The sequence below is a fragment of the Henckelia pumila genome, chromosome 2, assembly GCF_033568475.1.
Source record: "Henckelia pumila isolate YLH828 chromosome 2, ASM3356847v2, whole genome shotgun sequence".
NCBI lineage: Eukaryota > Viridiplantae > Streptophyta > Magnoliopsida > Lamiales > Gesneriaceae > Henckelia > Henckelia pumila.
In genome coordinates, this window is record NC_133121.1 from 179310899 (window position 1) to 179333395 (window position 22497).

General features: G+C 35.1%; 1 protein-coding gene and 1 pseudogene across 1 annotated transcript; one reads left to right on the forward strand and one right to left on the reverse strand.

Annotated features, from left to right (window-relative positions):
- The first annotated feature begins 3509 nt into the window (after positions 1 to 3509).
- Positions 3510 to 5167, forward strand: LOC140883928 (uncharacterized). Its single transcript, XM_073290552.1, has one exon. The coding sequence runs from the start codon at positions 3598 to 3600 to the stop codon at positions 5017 to 5019; it is 1422 nt and encodes a 473-aa protein (XP_073146653.1). The 5' UTR covers positions 3510 to 3597; the 3' UTR covers positions 5020 to 5167.
- Positions 5168 to 14624: 9457 nt separating this feature from the next.
- Positions 14625 to 19231, reverse strand: LOC140884234 (putative disease resistance protein RGA3; annotated as a pseudogene).
- Positions 19232 to 22497: the final 3266 nt, after the last annotated feature.

Here is a 22497-nt window from a genome sequence, read left to right on the forward strand (position 1 = left end):
TTATTTTAAGATAATGATATGTTAAACATGATTAAGGGTTAGTAATTAACCAATTCCAGAGCATAATTGGACTTCAAAATTACCAGAGGGATCGCTGCATATAAGGGTGATAGTCAAGTTTCACTTTCCATGCTATGATATGGCATATAATTTTAAATGTGGCAAAACATGATTAAGGAGTCCTTATTTGGTAAAAATAAGTGGAAAATCAGCTCCGAAACGTCCGAAAATGGTAGGAAGGGTCCTGGGGTCTCGGACAGTTCGGAGGCACCGAAATGAGTTCGGACCATCCGAACTCAAATACAAAGTTCGGACCATCCGAACCTGGGTTCGGAGGATCCGAACCCAGCACTTAGGAGGCTCCGAACTCAGCCAGTTCAAAGGCTCCGAACTCCCCCAGACAGCAATGCTAGATGACTAATCCGCGATTTTTGACAAGTGTCGTACATGCAGGTTCAGAAGGTCCGAACCCAGTTCGGAGGCTCCGAACTCCGACGGATTTTTGGCTATAAATAAGGCTCTTCGGAGTCATAATTTGAATACGAATTTCCGAGTTTTCTTCTTCAGTTCTATAGTGTGAGTTATACACTTGAGGGCCCTATCGGTTATAATAGAGGTTCTGGAATAACCAAGAAGTGGTTATAATCATCCGGGACTAGCGACTTCAAAGGGCTATCGACGGACGAAGGTATGGTCCGGGAATCTATTTAAGTTTTGGGAGTTCTAATACATTTTACTCTGTTAAGTATTTTGTTGTATTAAGTTTAATGCATGCTATTAGTTGCCAGTTAGTAGGTAATTCCATGTTGGGTCACTACAAGTATAATCATGAAAGACATTTTATTTGTGTGTATTTTTTTAAAATAATTAATTAATATTTATAATTATTTAATTAGGAAAAAATATAGAATAAGAGATGCAATTTGCCCATATTTAACAAAATTTATCTAATAATTTGTATCTTGAACATTTTATTAATAATTATCAAATCCACAGTAGATGTTCATCTATTAACAAAACATTAAAGCATTATCTGTAATATTTTAATATTAAATATTTTAAGTTGAATATTTTTTTTTTCATTCTAAAAGTTTCTAATTAGTATTTTTTTAAAAAATAAAAGTAAATTTTTTTTTGGGTTTTTTTGAACAAAGCATTAAATATGTCGGGATATCCTCTCCCTACTCGGTTCGGAATCTCAAATATTCGACTCCCAAACAGATTTTTTTTCGGGACAAGAATTGAATAAGAGAGTTACAGAACAGGTTCCGACCCGATCTCACCCCTAACTATTATGTTCTTCTATCTTCTTAAGCTGAATGACTCGAGTGGTTATCATTCAATACAAAATATATTCAAAATTCAATTTCTTCTATTTGAACTGATCAGAGAACAACTGCAATTTTGGACAACGTTTTAGAAATATATTTCCATTCCCCACAAAAATAAGCAAACATAATAAAGGCCTTTTATGATATCATCTCTTATGAAAAATGCTTATAATTCATTTTTATACTTTTCTATATAATCATTATGTTTAGTTTAATTTGTACTTTACGTTTTCAAAAAAAAAAATTATTATTATAGTATATTTTTAACTAATCTCTGTCGAAATATAAAATCAAACATACACGACATTCTCCAAATACAATATCACGAAAACATATTTTTTTGGATACGAAATATTAAAAATATTCCTGAAACATTATTATTTTTGTCTAATATAGAAAAGCTAACGCTACCTTTCTTGATGCACAAGAACATAGTCTTCTTTCTTTTTATTTATCTTAGCATGCTTTTTACAACTTTAGTACCATTCCAACTATTGATAATGTGAGAGTATAGACGAGTGAATCAAGCATACTTAAGTACTTAACAATTATGCTTTTCAACTAGAAAGAAGTCTGAAAATTTTTAAGAGTATTGGTTTTGATGATTTTCAAGCATATGATCTAGATGAAAAACGAGTAAGAAAATATCGAGAAATTTCCGGTAAATCCCCTCCAAAACCAAATCATTATTATATAATATTCGCTCCGTCTCAATTATATAGTCTACATTTTATTTTTTGTTTGTCCTAAATATATAGTCATATACCATATTTAGTAATATTTTTTTATACTCCTTTACTAATATACCTCTACATTGAAAATTGTGCAATCATTTTTGAATACATTAAATAGGAATAAAATAAAAAGTTTGTGAAAATTTGTTTTTCCAATTATTTTTCTTAATCTGTGTGAAAAAATAGGATTATATAATTGAGACGGAGGAAGTATAACTAACGTTTGTTGGCCAAACTAAATACAATTGAGAGAGGCTAGAATGATTTATTTTTTTCATGACGTGGGAATACGAAATCATTATTTTTCGGTATGTGGTGGGTAAACTTCTGGACTAACGCAATAGCTTACAAACTAAGCTAATTATGTAAACCACAATGGACAAGCCATGTGTAAGAGACTAGTTCAAAAACATATTGGTATAAGGAATCGAACATCTGACCACTGATAAAGTATTTATCTACTCCATTAATTTGGACACCCTTTGTGACATAAATCTTGATAATTAGGTGCAAAGAAACCCATCATTTTAGCACATAAAATCAATTATAATCTCAAATCTTAGATTTTCTTTTTAACCATAAAGATTAAAGTGAACGATATTCATTGTGATTTTTTCAGTTAGAACTTGGTATGACACAATGTGAAAGATAATAAATATCTTATGAGACAAATATATTAAGTGATAAATAATATTTTTATCGTGAAACTTTTTTTCTTGTCGGTCTGGTGTGGTCCGATAAAAGATTGGCAAGTTTGATTTATATCCCCAACTAAAATATATTGTTTCATTCAATCCATGTCATAAAAAAAATATAATTGAACTCCCCGATCCACACAAAAATGTTTTTTCACTCCCTGAGGCCACATATTTTTTTACGAGTGAAAACCAATACAAAACATTGAAAATATGATAATAATATATGATATTTGAGTACTAACTGGTTTAGATCTGATACAAAATATAAAATTTTGAGTACAAAATTTGAGCAAATTTATGTATATCAACATTTGCAACATATGTTTGGATACTCAATAATCATATATTAGTACAAGATTTAAAACAATTGATACTCTCATATCATATATTAATATCATATTTTCAATATTTTGCAATGTCGTTCAATTAAAAAAGATAAATATGAAATTAATATCAATACGTGCATACATAATTGAGTACTTAAAAATTATATATTAGTACCAAATTTAAAACAATTTATGCTTAAATATCATGTATCGTAGTTGTATTTTCAATCTTTTGCATCGACTTTTATTCAAGAAAAAACATGTAGGCATAGAAAGTGCAGAAACATTTTGCTATGAATAAGATAGCTCAAACGTTTTTTTCTAAAATGCAGAGAAGCAAAATTATGATCTCTAAACTCAATTCAATACGTACGGCTCAAGGGAAAAAAATAATAAAAATTGGGTCCTTGGTTATATCCCAATTCCCAACGATTACTTCCGAGTTAGACAAGTCCACAAAAAAGTGTCGAAATTCAATTGGTCCTCCTCGCACAGATCTCCTCCATCAATGGAAGCCGCCGCAGTAACTCTTCCTTTATACAGACCCGCTAACGCAGCCATTTCAGCAACGAAACTCGTCCGACCCATACCTAGATTCACGTATCATCACTTCTCCATTCTTCTCGGTTCTGGGTGTAAAAATCCACCCCAATTTCTCGCCTGCTGCTCCGCAAAATCAAACATCAACAGAGATAATGCGACGAATGAAAGTTATACTGCTGAGCAGCCCACTTCTGATTCAAGAATCCCGAGGCAAGCGGTACCCACTTCGAGCGAAGCTGTTCCGTCGAATCTTTCGTTCTCGAGGGGTTTAGTCTTTGATTTGGGGTCCAAGAATTCATGGGACGGTCTTGAGATTGGTTCTCCTGTGGTGAAGAGGTACCTGAGTGATGAGGAAGAGAGGTGGTATATGTGGTATCATGGGAGATGTGGTGAGAATCCGGGTTGTGATTCGATTGGATTGGCTGTCTCGAGTAATGGTGTTCACTGGGAGAGAGGCGCGGAACCTGTTCGATCAAATGCCGATGTGGGGTTGGTCATGAAGCGTAGTGAAGATTGGTGGGCATTTGATACTCATAGCATTAGGCCTTGCGAAGTTTCTGTAATGTCTAGCAGCAAGGTGAGGGCCAATAGCGCTGTTTACTGGCTTTATTACACAGGTTTTAATTCGGAAAAGATTGAAGCTTTGAGCGATTGCATGCCATTTAGTTTCAAGAATCCAGAGAGGGTGCGATTTGGTGTTGGCAATGATGACCAAGAAGTTGCTGGTGGCCAGCTTCTTAAGTCATTACCTGGATTAGCTATGAGCCAAGATGGGAGGCATTGGGCTAGGATTGAAGGGGAGCATCATAGTGGAGCATTGCTCGACGTCGGCTCGGATGGTGAGTGGGATTCATCGTTCATCTCCTCTCCGCAAGTTGTCTTTCACTCGAACGGTGATCTTAGAATGTACTATTACTCATTTGATGTTCAAAATGGGCACTTTGCGGTTGGCATTGCGCGGTCTAGGGACGGGATAAGGTGGTTGAAGCTAGGAAAGATCATGGGTGGGGGCGCTGTTGGGGCGTATGACGAGTGCGGAATAGTTAATCCTCGTGTTTTGAGGAACAAGAAAGATGGTAGGTATTTGATGGTTTATGAAGGTGTTGCTTTGAATGATAGAAGGAGCATTGGAATGGCGGTTTCTGCGGATGGATTGAAGAATTGGGAGAGGCTGCAAGAGGGTCCTGTTTTCGAGCAATCTTCCGATGGCGGGTGGGATTGCGAAGGCGTGGGGATGCCGTATCTTGTTCAAATGGACGGAGATGTGGATGAATGGAGATTGTATTACAGAGGGATTGGGGAAGGGGGAAGGACTGGGATTGGATTGGCAGTGTCTCAAGGAAGTGATTCATACAGTTTCCAAAGATGGACTGGATTTCATTTGTAATGCATTTTTTGTGTTGCCGAGTGCCTACAGACACTGTATCAACTTTGAATCAATTCATAAATTTTTTGCCTGTTGCCCTTGCCATTGAATCTTTTGTTAGTTATCTCCTAATTTAAATATAAATTAGTAATGCATGATATTATGCATATTTTTAGTGTAATGAAGTATTATATACTTTTTCTACGGCGTTGAACCCGCAGTCCTGATTTTTTTTTTTGTACGCAATAGGTTACTTAAAACTCAGGATCAAACAATATTTTGCCAACCACATTAGTCAGATAAATCGGGATAAATAATATGTGACATATTGTTCCAAGAAGATTTTGATAAAAGAAATCGAATTCACCATATGTTCAGGATAAATCATGTATGACATATTGGTCCAAGAATATTTTGATAAAAGAAATAGAATTCTTCATATGTTATGCCTTTCAATCATAAAAATAAAATATTATATATGTACAAATATTTAATCCTCAAATTCATATATATTACATTCCAATCCTGAAATATATAGTTTAAAAAAATCATAAGATATATTTTGATACTACATTCCAATCCATGCATTATAACTTTTATAAATTAAAATATTATTCACTCACTTAAAAATTTAATTAATTACCAATGCAACTTCATATGGCATAAAGATGATACTCTAATTTTGTTGTTAAATGCAAAGGATAAAACTATTTATCTTTATCTCATCCAAAGTTCGGATTGAGTCTTCTGGTAAACTGAGTTAAAAATAATTATGTTATTGTGTTCTTAAATCTAATCTAACCAGCAAAAATATTCTTAAATCGATTATATATAACACAAAATGAAATATAACAACATTAATCTATATTCTTCGACTCGAAACTACCAAAATAAAACCAAAACACTGCGCTCTTTACTTGGAAAACTGAATGGAAGAAATTTCTACTGCGTTTATCAAACACAATTTGTGTAGGTTCTGATCATAAAACAGAAATCAGTACTGAAAGATTAATAAAGACCAAAATCATAGAAAGGAAATCAGTACAATGGTGAACTAATTAAAGACACCCAAAAATACTGTGGAGACATTACATACTTTTTTGCTTTTGTTTCTGAGTTTGCAATACTTCAGATGTCTCTGTTAAAGAAGGCTCTCAACAACTTCCTCAGCTCTTCTTTGAAAAGATTCCACCGTGGATTCATTGCTTTAACAGGATTCTTTATGCACTTTGATCCGGTTTTTCGGATTTGAAAGGAATATTAATTCTTTTAAAATTTTTTCCTTAAGCGTGCTAATTAGAATATTGAATTTTGCCTTCTAGACAAAAGATTTCAAATTAGGATAGATATTTAACTTAATTATATCTTGATATCGAATTGAAAGGATTTATGTTTATATTATCAAGATATGATTTGATATGATAGGCTAAATATTTATATGTTATTATCGAAAATATTGAGATAGATATTTGTCTAGATTAAATATTATCTTGATAAGGAATTATTGTGTATTATTGTTATCAAATATTATCAAGATAGTATTATTTATATTTAAAAGAGTTTTGTTCCTAAAAAAGATTTATTTCCTTATTGTGTAGGACTCTACAAGAAAATCCCTTTTATACGTGAAAGCTAATCTATAAAGAGGGGATTCTGCGCACAAACAAGAACACACTTCAGAGGAGAATTCAGAGAGCTTTCAGAAAAAATCACATTGAAGAATTCAAAGATTCTGAAGATATTTTGTAGTCGTCGTTACTAAGTGTCCCCGTGCTGTCGTTCGTGTTGAAGACATCAGAGACAACACTGTGGGAACTGTGTTGTTGAAGATTTTTACTGTCTCTTCAAATTTAGGCTACGGGAGTTGCATCTGATTTCTTTTATACTCTGATTGTATTTTAGGATGAAAATTTGATTTCTCAACTTGTTGAGAAATTTAGGATTTAATGATTTTTCGTAAAATCACTAGGATTATCTTTGTAAGACTGATCTTACGTTTACTGGTGATATTTAGCCCTAAGGCACCCGCACGAGTTTTTATACTCGTGCAAAATTAATTTCTTGTGTTATTTATTTTTGTTTATTTTCCGCTGCCCTGTGTTGTCGTTGATGTTGTGACACCGCGGACAACACTAACTCTTTATTTTAACCTACAATTACAATACGATTTCTGTCAAGTGGTATCAGAGCCAACTCTTGAATTTACTAAGAGAGATTCTGGTTATTTTTGTTTTGTAGGTTTATCATGGACGTGCCGGTTGTTGACGTCAAATTCCGACCACCGGAAGTTAATATGTCAGATTTATGTGAAGATTCAATTTCTTTGATCACCCAGAAGTTTGAAGATTATTTGAAGAGAAAAGACAAACAGAAATTTGGACAACAATCTAAGCACCCTAGTTTTCCTGCTCCTGAAAATCTGTTGAGGGTGCCACCTACTCGAGAACCATCTCGACCAAGATATGTTGTTAATTATGAATCTAATACCAAGAATTTTGATTATGTACAATGCAGGGAATGCAATGGATATGGACACTATGCAATTGAATGTGCAAATCGATTCCACAAAGGTATGGCTATGTTCTTGAGTGATGATGACTCTGACAGAGATCAAGAACAGAATGATGAAGAAGATCATACCTCCCTGGCTGCATTGTTGAAAGAAAAAAGGTGTTTTCAAGTCAACCCACTGGGTGTTGCCTCCGGTGTTGCAACACCAGTGAAAAATCAGTTTGCTTGAATACATCTACTCTTGGTAATTTTGGAGATCAGGAAGCTGTCACTGATGATATAACTCTAAAGTGTGTACAGAATCTTTATGAGGAGTTGTATGCTGATCGGATCAAACAAAACAAGTTGAACACAACTCTCTCTAAAGAAAATTCTGATTTGAAGTCTGCCATGGCCAAGCTTGAAGTGATTTTAGGTAAGAAAAATCTTGAATTCTGCAAGGATAAGGGGGAGCTTGAAAAGGTAACTCTAAATCTTGCTAAGTTTAATTCAAGTACATCTAAGCTTGATTTTATAATGGGTAAAAATGGTAAGGCTGGTCTAGGGTTAGTTAACAGAGTGTTTGAAGTTGGAGAATCATCAAAACCAACTGTGTTTGTGAAAGAAGGTAACAATACTTCTAGCACACCCATTGTCGCTCCGTCATTCAAGAATTTTTCATCAAAAGAGCGTGTTCCTCCTCAAAAGCCAAAGCAATGGAAGCGCCATTTTTTGTGTCATTACTGTTTCAAACCAGATCACATCAGGTCTTTTTGTTTCAAGATCAGGAATGACTGCATGTATTGGAAGTCAAAGCTGATGTTGCCCCCCGTGTTGCACAACACCAGGCGCAACACCACCAAAAACAAACCCACAACAAAGAAAATTTGGGTACTAAAGTTTGATTTTCAGTATTTTGTTGTTTATACTTCCTTGAAAACTAACATTACAGGTCACTGGTACTCTCATAGTGGAAGCTCACGCCACATTACAGGTTTGAAAGAACATCTCATGGACCATATTGAACAAATATGTGGTAAATTGACTTACGAAGGTGGTGCAAAAGGAAGGATTGGTGGCAAAGGAACACCGAACGTGGAAGGATTTTCAAAGTTTCACAATGTGCTACATGTCAAGGGACTAAACTCAAACTTGATTTCTTTTAGTCAATTGTGTGATGATGATTTTCATGTCAAGTTTGATAAAAATACTTGTGAAATTTTTGATAATGCTAACATATGTGTTTTGATAAGTACAAGATCAGCAAAGTACTACCAGCTTGGAGAGCAACTTGCCTGCAACCACATGAAAGTGGATGATCTTGATTTATGGCACCAAAAGATGTGTCATGTAAATTTGAAGACATTGAAAAATCTATATATCAAAGGAAAAACTACTAAGGATGATCTGCTGGAAATTTTCAGTCCATTGAAAGATTCAGGTGTTGCCTCTGATGTTGCAACATCAAGCACAACACTGGGTCCAATAGTGACTGAACCTGAGAATAATCAACCAAGCGATGATGATGTTGTTTTGATAAATGATGGTAAAGACATTTCAAGCAAAATACAAAAGAACCATCCATCATCACAGATTATTGAAGATGCTTCTGGAACAATGCAAACTCGAATGAAGGACAAAGTGGACTACCTCAAGGTGATTGGGTTAGTATGCTCGAGTTTCATGTCCACAAACGAGGTAAGATTGATTGAATATCATCTTGAAATTGGCTTCAAACGAGGTAAGGTTGATAAAACCTTTTTTAGTCATAAGTACAAAGGTGAAATACCTGTTTGCCAAGTTTTTGTGGATGACATCATTTTTTGTGCTTCTTCTGATCAAAAGCATGTTGATGATTTTGTTGAATACATGTCTTTCATCTTTGAATTGAGCATGGTAGTTGAGTTGAGTTATTCTCTTGATTTTGATGTTAAGAAAATGCATGATGGTATTTTTCTATCCCAAAGCAAGTATGTTGAAATTTTGGTGAAAAAGTTCTGTTATGAGAATACTAAAAGCATGAAAACACCAATGGGATCTAGTGAAAAGTTAGGTAAGAATGGTGTTGCGGCCGGTGTTGCCAACACCATGTACCACATCATGATTGGAAGTTTTTTTTTACTTAACTGCAATTCATGTTGATATCATGTTTAGTGTGTGTTTATGTGCTAGGTACCAATCTGATCCAAAGGTAACCCATGTAAAAGTTGTTATGAGAATTTTGAAATATGTTTCGGGTACATTGGATTTGGGATTGTGGTATACTAGGGATACCAATTTTGTTGGTTTTGGTTGTGTTGATTGTGCTGGGGATTTAAATGATAGTAAAAGCACTATGGGAGGGTGTTGTTGTCTTAGAGATAGAACTTTTTGTACACAACCTTTTTTGATGAACCAAATGTTAGAGGATTGTGGATTTAAAAGTCAACCCCCCATTTTTTATTGTGATAATTTGAGTGCGATTGACATTTCAGAAAACCCAGTTCAACACTCTCGCACAAAACCCATTGACATTCGGCGTCACTTTATTCAAGATTTGGTAGAAAAAAGTGTGATCCGAATGGATTTTGTTGGAACTAATAACCAACTGGCAGTTATATTCACAAAAATTTTAGTTTTTGAGAGCTTTTATACTCTTTGGAGGTGTCTCAGCATGTGTGCATTATAATCCTTTGCTGGTGTTGTCGCCGGTATTACAACACCATAGACAACACTGTTGTTTTTCTTTTTCATGCACGTTTAGGATTTTAGGCATTTTGCATTCATTTTGTGATGTGTAGTGTTTTAATCTCTGTTACAGTGATTCAACTGACGCCAAGTTTTTCTGCAGAACATTTTTTTAATACACACTGTCCCTTGTTTATGGAACTCTGACTAAACCACTAAGTAGTTGAGGGATGTACGTGTATTCCATGTTCTTGTCCCATGTGAAATGTGGTTTCGCAAATTCAGTGTTCAACTTTTTAATAAGTTTGATGACCAATGTCATATGTACAAACTTTATAAATAATCGGAAGAAAATGGAAAAAGCTACCTAAATGAGTCTAATGAAGACTGTTCTTTTAGTGTACAGGCTACCACTTCTGGAAATTTTCTGAAATCAAGGGTAATCAAGTGTGTATGTCTCAAATGCTTTTTGAAAAACTATGGTGACATGAGAGACAACACTACACTTGTCAACATATCATTTGCTTGTGGTTGTATTTTATTTTTATGTTACATTCTGTTTTAGGCATAAAATAAGACATGCATATGCATTCAGAATTGTGAATATTTTTTGTTCAGGGTTTGACGTTCTAAACGAACAAATTTGGTGAAATAATTTATCTACTGAAAATTGAATTTTTGTGATTAACAATGATTTAGTGGAGTTGAGCCGATGTGGAGTTATTTATGGGAATTTTGATTGCTTTCAATCTCGGATTATTTTCATAATTGGGTTGGATTTTATTTCCTCGATTTGAAAAGTTTTACCCATAATAATTTTCGTTGGTAAGTGTTTCTGGATGAGTTTTTCAGAAGGTGACTGTTTGAATGTTTGATTTTTTTTTTTTACTGACCAATGGATTTCTTTTAAGCATATATTATTCATGGATTTGATCATTCTTATGCTTAATTGGTTTTTGCAGTCATCAAATTGCCTTCCTAAATTCTCTCGCTTTGATTTTATTTAAGCTTATCTGCTTTCTGTGCTAATCAGATTATCTTTTTGTTTTGGTTTCTTCAAACATGTGCCTACTTCTGCTGTCATTGAGGAAGAACCTGATGCAGATATGCAACAGAAACTTGCAGATAACAGGCCAAATATTTATGGTAGTTCATCCTTCATCTCTGAGGATGACGAATTTAAGGAAGCGAATACTAAAGATTCTGTTGGTGATGATGTTGTGAATGGTGTTGCTAACACTGGAGGCAACACTTTTTATGCAGAGTGTGACATGTCACTTTCCTTATCTCACAATTTATATTCAGAAGCTTCTACTGTTGATTGACATCTGTATGTCAACCATGAGTTCATTGAAGAGAAGAAGATTGATCTGGATGCTTGCAAGAGGCAGAATTTGGTTAAATTTGTTCAAGACTCGAGGTCTTTTTGCTACTGTCTTTGCTTTTGTTCATCACAATCAAAAGCCTGTTTTGGAAATCTTTACAAACCTCGCTGCTGGTGTAGATGCTGAGCAATCTACCAATTTTGACAGAGTGTCTGTGCATGAGCGAATAGATGTTTGATTCAGTTGTTATCACTGCTCTATATCGCACTTTTGATGTTGAAGAGAAAGGAGTTCTGCTGAAAATCAATTAGTATTGTGAAGAACGAGACTCCTTCAACCAAATTTATTGTGGTAACCAAGATTCTGGAATTATATGGCTTTATCCGAGACATTGATGAGTCTGTGTCTCTGGTTGGTGAAGAATTGAAGGTTGCTCATATTTTGCTGAAAAAGGAAAATAGACCTACTTGGTCTGAATTTGATGTTGTACCTCGTGTTGCCAACACTGCGCGCAACACTGCTCCCACAGCTGATTTTCTGCAGATCACTCATGCTCTTGTACAATCTTTGATGGATCATATAGTGAAGAAAATAAGAGAGGAGAAGGAAGACAGTGTATACTATGAAGCCTTATTGGCCGAGTATCGATTGATGATTGAATTTGATGTTTTTGTTCCTCCTATTGCTACTGAGGAAATTGTCTTTTATGATGATGCTGAAGCTTCCTTGACTCAAGTTCTGGACATTCTGAAGCAAGGGAAGGCTGATATTCTGTGGTTGTTTTTGCTCAACCTTTCGATGATGAGCTTGATAAAGATATGCTAGAATAATTTGCTGCAATCAGGCCCAATGTATCTTATAATTCCTCCACATCTAAGATTAGGTTGATGCTTAAGCTAGTGAGGAATCAAGTTTTTCGAGGAAGATGATGCTGATGCTGGTGTTGTTGATGGTGTTGCCAACATCACAGACAACACGGTTGCTGCTGAGTTTTATTTGACTACTGTCTTTTACCACAAGTTCTACTATGGAGAAGATACTGTTCTGTGGCTCTTGTATGTGAATCGATGCTGATTGATGAGAAGAATATCGATGTAGATGCCTATGGAAGGATCAATTTGGTTGAATTTTTGAAGGATCAAAAGATATTTTATTGCAGTGGTGCTCTACAGCAGGAAACCTGTGCTGGAATTTTTTTTTGAGAGAAAAGCTTTTTGAGTTCAACCCTGCCACAATCAATACTCTTTATGACACATCGGATGTTGAAGAAGGGAACCACCCTAATATTCATGAAGCTACTGCTTACTCATCGGTGGTTTGCTCAAAAGTTTCCTGGACAACTCTCTGTTGCACAGCTCACATCCTTTTACTCTATCTTATGCTATTGGATGCTTTCTACAAGCTTCAACATGGTGACTCGACCACAAGCGTTTGTGTCATTTGTTATAGGGACTGAGAGCACTTTCATTTTTAGCAAAGCTCGTATTCAAGACTATACTCCAGTTTGAAGATGGAAGATTAAAATCCATCAAGCTGCCTTTTCCATCTTTGATCTATGGAATTTTGGAGTTTCAAGGTTTGCTTTGTGATTTTGGTGAATGTATCTCTGAACTATCTGAAGATCTGCAGGTTGCAGCTGATTTAATAAGAGAGAAGAGAAACATTTACCTTCCTTGGTCTGAATCTACTGCTGCTGTTACTGGTGCTGATGTTGTTCCCGGTGTTGCCAACACGGGAGACAACACTGAAGAAACTGATGAAATTGTGCATACACCCTCTTCTCGGGAATTTTATGTTTCTATCATTCAGGCTCTCATGGCTCATGCTGAAAAGAAGTTTCCCAAGCCCAGGAGGACTTGGATCATTATGAAGCCTTGTTAGGTGACTGTCGTACAAGATTTGGCATTTCTGGCCAAAAAGGGGGAGAGAATGCACAAGATGAGGCTGGTCCATCTGGGACTAAGAACGATGAAGATGAGGACACTGAAGATCTGAAGGGATCTGATACTGATCAATTTTATATTGATTGGTGTCACCTCATATTTTTTCCTTATCTCATCTTTGCTTTAATTTTCTGATTCTTATATCTGTTTTTGTTTTGTTCTAGTTATGTGCCTTAATTGCTCTGATATGCTTTAACTAGACTAACTACTTCTACCCCACTTATGCTCTGATATATGAATTATAGAATCCCTAAGTATCAATGTGTATGTTATCCTTGGTGTTGCCAACACGAGGGACAACACCTTCAGGGGGAGAAATATTTTAAACTCAGGGGGAGTTTATGTTTGAATTGTTTGTGCAGGTTTTGTCCAGAAAGGCAAAAAGGGGGAGATTGAAAGGAATATTAATTCCTTGAAAATCTTTTCCTTAAGCGTGCTAATTAGAATATTGAATTTTGCCTTCTAGACAAAAGATTTGATTTGAAATGGTTAAATATTCTATGATCTCGATAATATATTTAGGATAGATATTTAACTTAATTATATCTTGATATCGAATTGAAAGGATTTATGTTTATATTATCAAGATATGATTTGATATGATAGGCTAAATATTTATATGTTATTATCGAAAATATTGAGATAGATATTTGTCTAGATTAAATATTATCTTGATAAGGAATTATTGTGTATTATTGTTATCAAATATTATCAAGATAGTATTATTTATACTTAAAAGAGTTTTGTTCCTAAAAAAGATTTATTTCCTTATTGTGTAGGACTCTACAAGAAAATCCCTTTTATACGTGAAAGCTAATCTATAAAGAGGGGATTCTGCGCACAAACAAGAACACACTTCAGAGGAGAATTCAGAGAGCTTTCAGAAAAAATCACATTGAAGAATTCAAAGATTCTGAAGATATTTTGTAGTCGTTGTTACTAAGTGTCCCCGTGCTGCCGTTCGTGTTGAAAACATCAGAGACAACACTGTGGGAACTGTGTTGTTGAAGATCTTTACTCTCTTCAAATTTAGGCTACGGGAGTTGCATCTGATTTCTTTTATACTCTGATTGTATTTTAGGATGAAAATTTGATTTCTCAACTTGTTGAGAAATTTAGGATTTAATGATTTTTCGTAAAATCACTAGGATTATCTTTGTAAGACTGATCTTACGTTTACTGGTGATATTTAGCCCTAAGGCACCCGCACGAGTTTTTATACTCGTGCAAAATTAATTTCTTGTGTTATTTATTTTTGTTTATTTTCCGCTGCCCTGTGTTGTCGTTGATGTTGTGACACCGCGGACAACACTAACTCTTTATTTTAACCTACAATTACAATACGATTTCTGTCAGGATTGATCCCCGAGCTGCTACTAAGCAAGCTGTTCATTAGTTTATACAATAAAACTACATCAAAAACGATTTTTTTGTAATCAAACTCCAGATTCCCCAAAAAAACAAATTAATGCAATTTTAAAAAGTGTTGTCGCGTTCGCGAACGCGTGTAGAATTCACCAATAAATCATGGTGCGAAAGATCAACTTTTAGAGGTCTCTTGAGCTAGAAAATCATCCAGTTAAGTACCAAGAATTCACATAAAAAACGAGCAGAGTTAATCATAGAACACACATGATATCAATATAAATTAATCACGGGTTATATCATGATTGTTTACGACGAGAAACACTTGAGATGCTGAGGTTTAAAATTTTGTGAAGTAAAAGCTGAGAATTGCTTACTAAAAGCTCTCCCAAACATTACCTGAATCATTGAACTCCATGGAAGCACTCAAACCACAAATGTTCACAGGAAAATCTAAACAAATGAAGTTAAATCGAGCATCAGAAACGTTCACATCCACGATTCGCATAAGCGCACAAGATAAATCACATATATTCAGAGACAGTTTCCGGTATGAACTATCATCATCAGACCTATTGACCCCTCATATGGACCACAAAATGAAGCAACACATTGGAAAGACAAACATACCGGCTCGCTGAAGCCTCAAAACTATTGCTTATTCTGATATAGAGAGATATATAGACCTGATTTTTATATATGCATGCAATAATATATATAGGAACGACCAAATGAATTTGCCGAATGCAAAGATACAAAATTTCTGATATATGAACCCTTTAATGAGTTGAGCTAGCTAGCAATACTATTTTACATCAAACTAGTTATATTTATTTCTTCATGTTTTGAATAATATCTTTAAATCATTCATGAAAAAAAACAAAAAAGTATGAATTATAGGAATGAATAGGTTAATACTTAATCCATGTATAACTAAAAACTGATAAATTTGTGTAAGTTTCATTACATGATAAATCAAGGATCCTAAAAAATATAAAAGTCATTGTACCTGATCATGAATATATTACTTCATATTCATCTCGGGGCTGCTCTGATTTATTTCATCCTTAAAAATTTCAACGTGGTGAGGCGTCGTGCGCAGGTGACATCCCATAGCTTCCGACAATAAACGAAATATAATCTCTCCAGAGATGAAAAGTTGGAAAACCATTCAGGCACAGCTTCTATTCCAAATTCAATCACTTGTAAATGAGCGAGACCAGTGAGATGCTGCATCTGATCTGGGAGAAACTTCCAATTCCGATGTCCACATGATATTAATGTATCGAGTAATTGATATGGGCCTTTGAGACTTTCATTCAACAAACTCAAACCTGTTTCTTGGGAGAAGGGGCCGATCGTTAACTCTCTCAACTTGTTGAGGCAATCCATTCCAATGGGTATGCTCCTTAGTTTTGGACATTTTGAGATATTTAAAACCTGGAGCGACGTGCTTGACTCTTGCATTTCAGCCTGCAACTCCATCAACTTCTCACATTTCTCAATCACCATGTGTTGAAGAGCAGAGAGGCCTTTTAGATTTCGAATCGAGGCTAGATTTTGGCACCTAGATATTTCTAACCGAAGAAGAGACTTGAGGGTATCCGGGAGTCGGACTTGTGTTAGGTTGTCACAGCCTGATATCTCGAGTGCCTGGAGTTGTTGATTGTTTTGGCGCAACAGCATATCGACAAGGTCGGAGTGCAGGTCTGAATTGCTGGTGATCTTCAGTTCCTTTAGGGAGCTTACTTTCTTGCATATATTTGATAATGGAACTTCGCTGCGTACATCAGCAATATACAATCTTTTAAGAGAAGGAAAATCGTGACTCGGAGCTGTCATCATGGACCTGCATCTCTCAATTTTCAGATATTCGAGCCTCGAGAAGGCTGTTGCCCCCGTATTTGGTGCTTCAACCCAATCACTCAGAGAGCTCATATCCTTTAGTGTTAAACTTTCAAGTGATGGAAACGGCACAACATATCTGCTTGAATCATCCTCGTAGTAAAATGAAGGACCTATCGATCTCACGTTGATAAGTCCGTGCACCCGCAAGATCTTGAGAAGCGGTAGATGGCCAAGTGTTGGGATTTCTTGGCAACCATTACAATCTATCAGGACAATCTTGACGAGTTTGTGGAGAAGGACGCCTTGTTCGACTGTCATCTTCATGGTCCATGATGGAAAGTGATCTCCAAGGAAGTTTTTAATGGTTAAACCCTTTAAATTTGGATGAGGTTGGAGGCCTTCCAACACTTCACAATTATTATTGTTTCCTTCCATATCCTGGTTTCGAAAACTCCACACAAACTTTAAATGTTCTATTTTTTGCTTCTTTGATAAGAATGCTCTCCTGGATTCCTCTTTATCACTCACTTCTTCAAGATTCCATATCCTTAGTTTCCCCTCTAGATTCTTTAGACATCCCAGCTCATCAATTCGACATCCCTCCTTGTCGCGCACGATAAAAATGCTTAGTGTTCGAAGGGATGTTAAGTTCCCCATTTTAGATGGCATCCGTAATACAACGTATCTCCAAGGCTAGAAAAAGCCAAGTGTCTCAGCCCAACTAAAAACTTCAGCTGCTCTGGAAGCTTCCTTAGGTTCAAGCAATTGATGAGCCTCAAAGTTTGCAAATTGAAAAGTTTACAAATAGAACCGGGTAGATTTCTTATTCGACTCTCGGACAAGTCGAGAAATCTCAAATGTATCAATTTGCTGATTGAACTTGTCAATTCCTCAATGCTCGTTCCATGTAGATCAAGAACACGCAAGTATATGCAATCTAGGAACATATTGTCAATGAATTTGATCCCCACGAGACAACTTGTTTGCTTCTTGATATTGCGGTTGCAGTCGACTGGTAAATATCTTACTCGAAGAGTAAAATCTTCAGCATTATGAGCTTTTGCCTTCTCGACCAAACAGGATAGGTCATGAACAAAATCGTGCATCTTGCTATACTCGATTCTGCCATACTTATCCATTATTGGCTCATGTAGGAAAAAATTTTGCAACAGAATATTGTAAAACTTGTCGCCTAGAATCTCCATTTGATCACCACGTCCATCACTATTTTCAAATAGCAACCCTTCTGCCATCCAAAGTTGGATCAATCTCACTCTCTCTAGCCTTTCCCCCTTTATAAAAATGGAACAATATGCAAAACATTTTTTAAGTAATGAAGATGGTAATCGATCAAAGCTGATCTTTAATACTTTCAACACAGAATCATCAGTGGGACCGGACTTTGAAAACCCACTTTCATGTTGAAATGACTTCCAATCATCTATTCCCTTTCCTATTAAACTTCCACCAACCACATTGGCTGCTAACGGTAGACCTTGACATGCAAGCGCAATCTCCTTTCCAATAGCTTCAAAATCTTGAGGAACTGGTTGGCTAGGGAAAGTTCTTGCCTTAATTATAGACCAACAGTCGTCAACCGATAAGAAATCTATAGAAGGAACAGTACGTGTTTTCGCATATGATGCCGCATCTTGATTTCGAGTGGTAACAATGATGAAATTTCCCCTCTTGGGACTGATTCCCTTGATACAATTCATGAAGTTGTCCCATTCATGCATTTTGTCACTCAGATAATCGTCGAGTACGAGCAAATATCTTTTGTCTACCAGCTTGGATCGAATTTGTTCCAAGACGGTTTCCTCCCCTAGAGATGGTTGAACAGATTTTTTGGACAAGGATTCCAAGATTTTCACGAGCAAATCTTTGTTGTCAATGTGTTTCGACACACTCACCCAAATCCTTTCACTGAAATCCTTCTGTACGCTATGATGATTGAAAATATTCCGAGCTAGAGTGGTCTTTCCCAACCCTCCCATCCCGACAATGGGAACCATCGAGACCACCAATTCGACGTTGGACTCGATCATATCATGGACGATGGTGGATAAGACACCATCTCTACCAATGAAAAAAGAATCAACTGCAAAGGAGTTAGTTTCCATGATCACATGAGGAACAGAAACAGCCGAATCGGCTAGTCTCTGCTGCAGACCATAGCTGCTGGCTTCTTCGTTGATTCTTTTCAACCTCTCATTCGCATCCTTTATCGTATGCCCCATTTTCATACGAAAAGCCACGGAACCAGAGAAGGAGATCAGAGAGCAGTAGTATACCTTCGGCTTCATTCGAACCTGACGACGAATGAACTCGTAATTCACCTCATCCAGCAAGTTGCAGATTATAAAGGCCACATCCTCAAGATTCTGCAGCCACGGCTTCAAAGCCTCATCATCTTGAATGCACCGCTTCGATACATCCTCCAAGAACCCCTGAACCATTTTCGATGATTCTTGCAGCGTTTTCAGTTCATTCTCGAAGCCCAGAACCACTCCCACTTCTTCTGAAGCAACAGCAATCAGCTTCTCCAACAGAACTTGAACAGCAGCAGATTCTGTACCCATCTCTGTTTTTTGTTGTGAAATACACAAATGCAAGGGGATCTGATGTAAACTGTGCAAACATTGAGTCGAACTCATGTTTTGTTTCGTCCATTATTATATTTCTGGTCAACTTTGAGATCAAAACAATAGCTGTAAATCTTTAATATAAAATGATGCGCCATCATGTTATGGCCAACCATTAATATTAGAAAATAAGTGTTTATTTTACTTATTTTATTACAGAGGGATTGGGGAAGGTGGGGAGGACTGGGATTGGATTGGCGGTGTCACAGAAGTGATTCGCACAGTTTCCAAGATGGACTGGGTTTCATTTGTCATGCATATTTTTTCCCTTTGCCATTGAATGCTATTTTTAGTTGTCTCCTATTTCAAATATAAAACAGTAACGCATGATATTACACATTAGGTCTTTTTTTTTTAAAAAAAATTAATGTAAAATAAAAAAATCAATTTCAAAAATAAGGTGCCTGAAAATATATATCACAAATACTAAAAAACGTTGTCAGAGATAGCGGACCTTGGAATATTATATTCCACCGTCCACCATGGCAGCGGACCATGGTTTTATTATTATTATTATTATTATTATTATTACAACTTTCTTTTCTTTTCTTTTCTTTTTGTGTTTTAATTAATTATACAATTAAAACATTTTAGAGCTACAATATCACGTTCTTGAAATGTTAAAAAATGAACCGAGCACCGATAAATTAAATCGAGTTTGGTTTTCAAACTAGACGGAATACACTTGAAATAAATCTTCGTAGAAACCGAATAAACATTTTAGAAATCATTTGAAAGAATGCAAATTAAAATAATAAAAACTGTTTGGTTGAAGTATTTTATCAAATACTTTGTATGCAATATTTTGGTGTATGAAAAACACATAAAATGGTTCAACGATGCAACTAAAAACAATGGTAATAAGAAAGTAAATGCGATAAATAAATAGACACAAATTTGTTTATGGATGTTCGGAGTTCAATCTCCTATGTCAGCCCTTCTTCCTCCTCGGAAGGATCCACTAGAAGACTTTGATTTATACAACCTATTTGTACAAACTCAATCCAATTTAGGACTTATCCAATGCCTAAACAAGAACTCTTAATACATTTGATAGTAGGCCTCAATCTCACAATCTGCATAATGTTTAACGTTTCTTATGTTTAGACTACAAACACAATCTTTAATGTCTTTGTGCTAAGACTCACTCAACTAATCTTTGAAGCTCATCTCTCTTGTATATTTGTGAGTGATTTGTGTGTGAAAAACTAGGTTGTTAACGCTAAAAAATTATGATGATTTTTTTCACACTAAGGGCAATGCTCTCAACTAGTCGATTTTTTAAGTAGGTTGCCCACACTTTTAATCTCATGCCCCAACTTGTGTTTGATCTTCAAAGTGTTGTATTTAAAGTCTCCAAGAATGATTTGAACGTTAGATTCAAGAATATGACCGCCTGGGAAGTTTCTGGACACTTTTCGTAGTAGCAACGGTCATATTTGAGTTGCTGGAATTTTTCTCAACTTGAGCTGATTTTACTGTTCATCAGCCTGGTTGATTGATCTGGTCTGGTACGAATTTGATCTGGTCTTGTCCAACTGATTTGGTATAGAGCAAATTTGATCTGGTCTTATTCGCTTGATCTGGTTTAGCCATGTTTGATCTGATGGCAAAGTAATAAACATAAAAGATGTAGCCCTTTCTCTTGGATTTCCACGAAATTAAGAATCACTCAATTTCGAGTTTGTACGAGAGAGATACACTCGAAATACTAAGTAGTGTCAGAAATTCTGTTATGCAGAATTTCAGTGCAAAATTCGAAACTTCATCTCGATTTATCAGCTTCTTAAACTCTAATTCAGGCATTGACTTGTGAAGATGACTTGTATATCATTTTCTTAGATTTGTAACGCATGCTGAATCGTCCTGTTTGGATAAGCGAGCTGTAAGTTATAGCCAAAATACCAGAGATGGTCATGTTTGATCTGGTTACTATAACATTTATCTGATTTGCATCCAGCTCGATGTTGCGACCAAATTTTCGCTTAGATAACGTCCGATTTAACTGATTTTGTCTGAAATATGACTTGTAGATATTTGAGTAAGCTTTCCAATCGTTTTAGCTTCAAGTCATTTGGATTATCGAGCTATGAGATATGATCGATTTAATCAACTGTGCCAGCTTAAGTAACTTGGGTTCCAACTCAAAAACTTCCATCTTTGATCTACAACTCAAACACTTGATGAAATATGTTATAAACATAATAACAAGTTTTGTTATCATCAAAATCAAGATTGTTTGTATCTCAAAATCCAACAGTTTCTTTCCAATGAAATTGGGTATTGAAACAGGTAGATTATAAATGCGATTTTGTAAATTTGTCTAACGTTTATTTGCACTGCAATTTGATTAGTTTGATTTATTTTCAATTTTATTTATATATATTATTCTTCTATCTATAATTTATTTGTGGTTATACGGTTGTTTATTACATTTTCTGCACTAACTTAATACAGTCATTAATAGTATACTTTACTCTACTAAATTTGATAACCTTGTAGTTTGAGTGCTTAGTAAAAAATGATATTCCTAAGAAAAAAATAAGGTCTAATTTTTTATTATTTGATTTATAATGAAAGGATTATTGATTGATGCATTCGAAGCATGTGTTTGCATTTAATTATTTCGGTAAATATTGTGTGTTAATTATTATGACCAACTATCCATTTTTTTTGTGAAATTAATGTATTTTTGTTTCCTGCTCATCTTCCTAAATATAAATAAATTTGTCATTCAATTTTTTGTATTTGATTTTTACTTCGATATTAAGGATATAAAGCCATCTACATTTTTTTTTTTGGGCTTCCATATTTTTCTGTTTTTCAACCTTTACATATAATTTTTGCCTAATAGCCACAAGTAAAATAAAGAGATTAAAAAAAATAAAAACACTAAAAAAATCCACATGTGCCCTTTAAAATATAACAATATATGTCTTTTTTTCGAGTGTCTTTCTAATGAATTTGAGTATTGAGATCATGTGGATTTTAAGTGTGCTTTTGTAAATTTTTCTAACATTTATTAGCATTATAGTTTTATTAGTTTGATTTATTTTAAGTTTATTCATAGAAAAAAAAATTAATGAAAAGTTTTAAATGATATAAATTACTTTCTACTTTTGAATTTATTGTAAACTATATATAATATAATATTTATAATAAATATTAATTATAGGGAAAAAAATTTACATATGACGTTTGATTCTTTTTTTTCTT